Source organism: Scatophagus argus, chromosome 8 (assembly GCF_020382885.2).
Source record: "Scatophagus argus isolate fScaArg1 chromosome 8, fScaArg1.pri, whole genome shotgun sequence".
NCBI classification, from domain to species: Eukaryota; Metazoa; Chordata; class Actinopteri; family Scatophagidae; genus Scatophagus; species Scatophagus argus.
In genome coordinates this window covers 18,081,423-18,088,443 of record NC_058500.1, presented here as the reverse complement: position 1 = coordinate 18,088,443, position 7,021 = coordinate 18,081,423, and the positions used below count along the sequence as shown (strand labels likewise).

General features: G+C 41.6%; 1 protein-coding gene across 1 annotated transcript; it reads left to right on the top strand.

Moving 5' to 3' along the window:
• Positions 1–574: 574 nt before the first annotated feature.
• tmem115 (transmembrane protein 115) lies at positions 575–6,780 on the top strand. Its single transcript, XM_046396908.1, has 3 exons — positions 575–1,858; positions 3,597–3,961; positions 6,034–6,780. The coding sequence occupies exons 1-3, from the start codon at positions 1,367–1,369 to the stop codon at positions 6,338–6,340; spliced, it is 1,164 nt and encodes a 387-aa protein (XP_046252864.1). The 5' UTR covers positions 575–1,366; the 3' UTR covers positions 6,341–6,780.
• Positions 6,781–7,021: the final 241 nt, after the last annotated feature.

The window sequence follows — 7,021 nt, the reverse complement described above, 5'->3', positions numbered from 1 at the left end:
AGATCCTTAAGATCCTTAGTGTAAAACACTGCAAGTTAAACTCCTGCATTCATTTTTTATGTAAAAGTACATAACTATTGTCTCCTAAACCCGTTTTAGAAGTAAGAAAAGTACACAAGGCTATTTCCAGAATGATATTTAGCCATCATCGGATGGATACTGATTTACGTCATGCATATGTATCCGCAAAGTAATTAATAACCATATCTGTGAAAAGAATGTAACTTTGTAAAAAGGGAGGCAACAATATATTCCTGTGAATGCAACGAAGCTGAAGTATAAAGTACCAGCATATCGAAATAGGCTAAAGTAGGACACCTCAAAGTTACTTATTAAATTAAAATTAAATTAAATACTTATTAAATACTTAAATTCACGTGTTTAGCTGCTTTCCATCACAGGTAGCTAGAATACTCACCTATCAGATCTAAATATTGACTCTTATGTATTACGTTTCAACGATGCTAAACTTATTTCTTATTCTCACACCAGTGCACCTTGTTACCGCAATTGTTCAGAACTCAGTTTCCCAGCGTGCTCTGGTAATAAAAAGTTACGTGACTTGACGTTTTTTCACTGGTCGTTGATGACGGTGGCAGACAGCGCAGGTCACTAGCTGTGTGGTATTACTGGGAGGAAGAGTGCCAGCCAACATAATACAATATCATCCCGTGACCTGCTCTCAAAAGACGGAAAATGATGAGATAAAGCAATGAAGAGAAGGCTGTATGAAAAACCTGTGAAGTATTACGCTAATTGACGCTGGTCCAGGAGCGTCTCTAACATTGTTTTGGAGGCCTGTTGCTAGCTAGCTACAGGAAATCCTCGGGCTAGCCCCGGTAGACACCGGGCCGAGAGAACGCAGAGGACCCTGCCGGGGGCTGCGTGGACGATTTTGAACGATCAGGATTTATGGACGCTAGCTGCTCTGCCTTAAAGTCAGACGAAGAGGTAACCTCTCTTGTTCGTCCGTGGCGGATATAAATCGTCGTTACTCAAGAGGCGTTCAGTTTGACGCTCAGCTAATGCCTAACATTTGCTCTGAAGGTTTGCTAACTAAGGTTATCACATATTCAGGCTTATCTACTGCAGCCCAAAGTTTGTTACCTTGTTTGAACAGAAAGAATAACTCCTACAGAGTTAATTACCAGAGCACCTTTATCCATTAGAAAGACAGTATCACGAATGAAGGCTCACAGAGAAGTGTGTGTTATGCTGTCTGGATATACAGGTGTCACCTGTTCTGCTTGGCATTATTAATCTCACACCAGAGGTCCAATATCTGCTGCTCTAGAGGCAACTGATCTGCTGTTTTGCTCTCTTGAGCTGATTTGCTCAAGAAGGATCCACATCATAACAGACCATAATGAATCGTTACCTGCCAGTGGCACGGCAGCACTTCCTGACTGCCCTCGCCAGCACCAGTGTGGTGGTAAAAAGTATAAGTGCTGTGGTGGTTCTCCTCTATCTGTTGTCGTGGGCTGTCAGCACTCCATATGCACTGGGGGTGACCCCAGGCTACCTCTTTCCACCCAACTTTTGGGTGTGGACACTGGTGACCCATGGGGTAGTGGAGCAGCACGTTTGGGGTGTGGCGGCCAATGTAGGGACAGTTATGGCATGTGGGCGCCTGCTGGAACCTCTGTGGGGCGCTCTGGAGCTCCTGATCTTTTTCGCAGTGGTCAATGTCTCTGCTGGCCTCCTGGCAGGCCTCTCCTACCTCCTCACCTATGTTGCCACCTTTGACCTGGACTTCTTGTTTGCTGTGCGCATCCATGGAGCAGCTGGGTTTCTGGGCGGTGTCCTAGTAGCGCTGAAGCAGACCATGGGAGACACTACAGTGCTCAGAGTGCCGCAGGTGAGGCTAACAAATAATGAAAGTACTTTCTTCTTTGCATTGATGCTTATTGGCAATTTGTGTGCTCCTCTGCTGAGCCTATTGATAATACCAGACCAATGAGGAGTGGGACAGCATGAAATTGTTGCTCAATAAAAATGTAATTAGCATTGAACACCAAACCACTGGTCTTTGAAATATGTTAAACAAGCCACGTGCCACCCATATTTGCAAAATAGCATAAATGTACTATGCTTAGTATTTAGCTTAAATTGACATAGAATTTTGCAGTGCAGACAAAGAGTAGGGACAAGAATATTTCCCAATGACCCGAGGTAGTTAACCTTGAGGTTCACACTACACTATACACTGCAAACCATCATGTGTCAAACTATAAACTACAGCCTGAAGATAAACTGAATTTAATCAAAACTTTAAACAGTAAGGCTGCAACTGGGGATTAGTTATATTGTAAGTTACTCTGCAGATTGTTCTCATAATTCATCGAGTAGTCATTTGTAAAGTTTATAAATTGTCAAAAAATTCTGACAAATGCTCATCACAATTCCTCACAGGTCAAAGTGACATCTTCAGGTTTCTTCTTTTGTCCAGCCAACAGTCCAAAACTCATTTACTGTCATAAATTACAAAGAAAAGCAGCAAATTCTTATGTACAAGAAACTGGAACCAGCTAATGGTTGACATTTTTTGCTTGAAAAATAACAAATGATTAATTAATTATCAAAATAGTTAACCACTGATTGTCTTTCGATCTACAAATTGATGAATTATCGTGGCAGCTCTGTTTATCAGGCAAAAGAACAACAATGACAAATGTAGAAATACTGCACGGCTTATTTTTACAGAAATGTTTTGGTTTTAGTTTTTGTATATCAGTACCATTGACTGGATGACTTTCCAGATTTCAGGAATCTGTTCTTTGCTGGTGGGTGAAACGGTGTTAAATAGAGTGACTTGTTTTTCTGGGGCTCTTATGGGGATTTTATTGTCATTTACCTGCTGAATAGGGGGTTTTCATTTGTTTTGTTTTTTGTTGTCTTGTTGTTGTTTACTCTCGTTATATCCAAATAGCACTTCATCCATTTTATGGCAGGATGATGTGGTAAAGATTGTTAAATATTTGTTAGCGCACATATATTATGCAGTGAAATTAGACTGAAGTACAGAGCTCATGCTAGTGTATTAAAGCTATGTAAGGCAGTGGTTGTCAGGCCAGTGGTTGAACTGTTGAGTGTTTGTTCTTTGTGACCTGTGCCCTCTGGTTTAGGCGTGTGATTGGCTTGCGACTGTGGTGCTACCTGTTAATTTACATTTTAAGGTTAAAATCTGATGCAGAGCAGCTAACGCTGCATGTGCAAATAAAGGTTGTGTTTTCAGCCACATATTCCTAATGTGTCTCTTAAACTACTAGGCCACTCTGATTCAGCCACCATTATTTTTATTTAATTTTTTTTTATGTTTGTAAAGAGTTTCTTTAAAACTGGGTTAATTCACTCTAATCTCTCTCACAGGTTAGGAAATAGACTCAGAACTGTGGTACATTTTGTCTTTGACTCCGACCTGTCACCCTGACATGTAACCAGCATTTGTTTGATGTTCCAAGTGCTGGATCTAGCTGATTCGAGTGAATTGTGGGAACTGGCAGCCATGGTGGTCTGTAGACCCAATGGTAGTTGTCCCTTTGTCTGATAATTTTTGTTCAAATCAGCTAAAATCTGTTTTCCCCCTGCCATCTCAGGTGAGACTCAAAGCAGCACCAGCTTTGGTCCTCCTCCTCTTGGCTTTACTGCGCCTGTCTGGGCTCCTTGACAGCTCTGCACCTCTGGCTGCTTATAGCTATGGAGCCCTGTCTGGCTGGGTCTACCTGCGATTTTACCAGAGGCACAGCCGGGGCCGTGGGGACATGTCGGACCACTTTGCCTTTGCTAGTTTCTTCCCTGAGGCACTGCAGCCAGCCGTGGGGCTACTGGCGGGGCTGGTCCACTCTGTCCTGGTGAAGATGAAGGTATGCAGGAAGATGGTGAAGAGATATGATGTGGGGGCGCCTTCCTCCATCACCATCAGCCTGCCAGGGACAGACCCACAAGATGCAGAGAGAAGGAGGTGAGTCAGAGTAAAGAAAAAATAGTTTAAACACATGTACATTCAGTGATCTCATTAAAAGGTAGGTTTGATATATTGGTGTGTGTTGTAATTAAATACCTGATACTGGCCACTTTAACTCATCACTACGTGATGGAGGTTCCAGTGTAATCTACTAATAAAAAGCATTGGGTAATAGTGCCTCAATAGTGCCTGTCTCCAAATAAAGACTGGAGATTATTGGCTAGAATCAAACATGTCAGTCGTGATAACCTCCATTTTGCCAAAAACTACATACATACATTTTATCAATTCCTTCAAAGTCTTTGCATTCCTTTTCATTATTATACAATCTGGACAGGCATGGTTATAAACTGCAACTTGATTGATGTGTGGAGGCATAAACTGTGAGGCTATAATTCTAGTTTACCCTAGCAGGAATAGTCTCAACATTAGTGAATACTTGTAACAAAATTGTTAAATTTAATCAGTTAAAATAAAAAAAAAAAATGTTCCGAAGCGTTCTGTCAAATCACATGATTGTGAGACATCAGTAATATATGGTTCATGAGAAATCACAATTTGTTTGTTCAGAATGTAAGCAAGTACTAGAAGAGTGAGATAAAATACACACACACACCCCCATGTCAAATAAATACACTACTCAGACCAGGCTCTGGCTCTGACACAATGCTGTTTTTTGTTCTATTCTCTCAGTGAAAGTTTGCTGAGCTTCTGTGGTCCTTTTCAGTTAAACTTCCAACAGTTCATGCGTGCTCATGCTTAGGCTCTACAACACACAGACTCTTACTCACTCTCACGAGCACCTACTTTCAAGCTGTCAGAGGTTATTTTTCCTCTTCTTCTGTTGTCTAGCAAAGACACCTCCAAGCTGTCGTACGGATTCAGTTACAGATAATGTCATCGCTCACTCACGCACGCACAAACACAAACCGACACAAACAGATCTGCGCTGTGGGCACACTTATGTTCAGCAGCTTGAAGCTACTCTGTTAGAAAAGTGTTGTAACATCAAACATGTATGATTACATTTTTTTCCAGTAACTGGTACAGCTTCATTATGTTTTAGACTACATCAATACTCCTCTCTTGGGTAGTGTTTTCATTCTTCTAGTACGACACACATTATGTAAATATGGCTGCCATGTGAGTGAAGCTAAGGCCTGAGTAAATGCTTGTTTTTGATTAGCTTGATTAAATCTGCTGAATGGGAAATCAGTATTATGTAATGTCATTTCCCTGGATTTTTTATGATCAGCTAACTAGTTGGACACCTTCATGCTGTTTTCACAAATGTTACCAGTCTGTTCTTTGGGTGTATGGCACTAAAGAAAGATTCAGAATTTCTCAGCTTTCTATTCTTTGAGCACCACAGGAATATTGGCAAACTACAGCGCTCTCATTAACGATACGTCTAACCTAATGTAGGTCACGGTGAAAGTGAAATCACATCAGAGTGTGACAAAATGTGATGCAATAATAATAATAATAGTATTGCATCTGAAATATGTAAACAAACTATGACTTCTTTTTATATGGCTTTTAGCAACAGATATGACAACCTATGTGTCATTTATTTAACATATTTTATGTAAAGGGGTCTTTTTCGGTCATTGATCGAGCTGCACAGTTCCTATATAAACAGTTTCTTGTAGGTTGTACAAGAAAGCATCTTACTTATCTCATGTACAAAGAGGTCAGTAGACTAGACTGTCACAGTCCATGTAAACATTGTCAGCTAGCATGATGCTTGTAGTTTTGCTTGTAGTTTTGTTTTTCTTTTTAATTGAAAGCCAAGAGACAGAATTTTAACTCCAAAACCAGAAAATCTGCAGATGTTGTTCAGCTGTAGCATTAATGATTGTGGTACAGTCTGTCGTGTCCAGTTCTCTCTTGATGTTGTTATGGCTTTACAGCTTTACAGCTTTCATACATTTATTGAAGCACAATGATGCTCAGCATTGGATTACATTTACATGGAAGCACTAAAACAATCAAAAGTCAATCAGCCCTCCTTTGTAGCACCAGACATCTCCCTGGGATTAATGCCTTGCTTTCCTTCTTCCTTCCAGACAATTGGCCCTTAAGGCTCTGAACGAGCGTCTAAAGCGTGTGGAGGACCAGACTGCTTGGCCCAGCATGGATGATGAGGAAGATGATGAAGACGACGAGGTCAGGACAGACACACAGCCGCTCCTCCCGGGTGGACGTGACCCCGCTTCCTCCATGCAGAGACCATCAGGTGGACCCATGGGTACATCCCTCTCCTCCACCTCTTCATCCTCATTGTCACAGAGCGCTGGAGCGCCATCTACAGGTGGTGCTCAACACCCAGAGTCCAGCATTATTAGCTTTGACGATGCACCTTCTCGATCGTAACAAATAGGACACACGTGTACAGATATGCACGCTCTGTTCGGTGTCACTGGCAAGTATACTAGTGTATTCAGTGTTACTGACTAGTATACAAATACATCCAGTGACCATGACTAGGCACACACTCTATATCACACATGACAACACACTCAACATGTTTGACTAGTTCATACACACAACCGTGCGCTCACAAACACTCTGTCAATGTCATCGTGAAGCCCAAAGGGGTGTTAACTGTATAGTGCTTTCAGTTCAGACGTTGGTTGTAAATGCTCAGTGTAGTTGGGCAGTCTGGACTCGTAATACTTCTCCTCCTTTCTGCATACGACTGAAAGTCAACCAGAAATTCTGTCTTGTCTGGACTTTATCCCTGAGCTCTGTCCAATACTTCATGTGTCTCTTTATCTTGCTTTCTAAATAAATAACAAAATGGGTGTACAATATTCGTTTTGTAAATCTTTTTTTGGAGCAGCCTGCCCCAAGAAAGCTGCCAATGACAGAGACTCATGCCAACTTCTTTGTTTTTGTTGAAAGGCCAGCTTTGTGAGCACTGGGTCGATAAGTGCTGAAACAAATGGCTGCAAGGGACATGGTTCACTGGTTTCGAATATGTAACCACGAGTGTAACAAAGGAAGCATGAAAAGCTCCAACTGCTGGACCAGAGGAAAGAAGCTGCTGCAGGT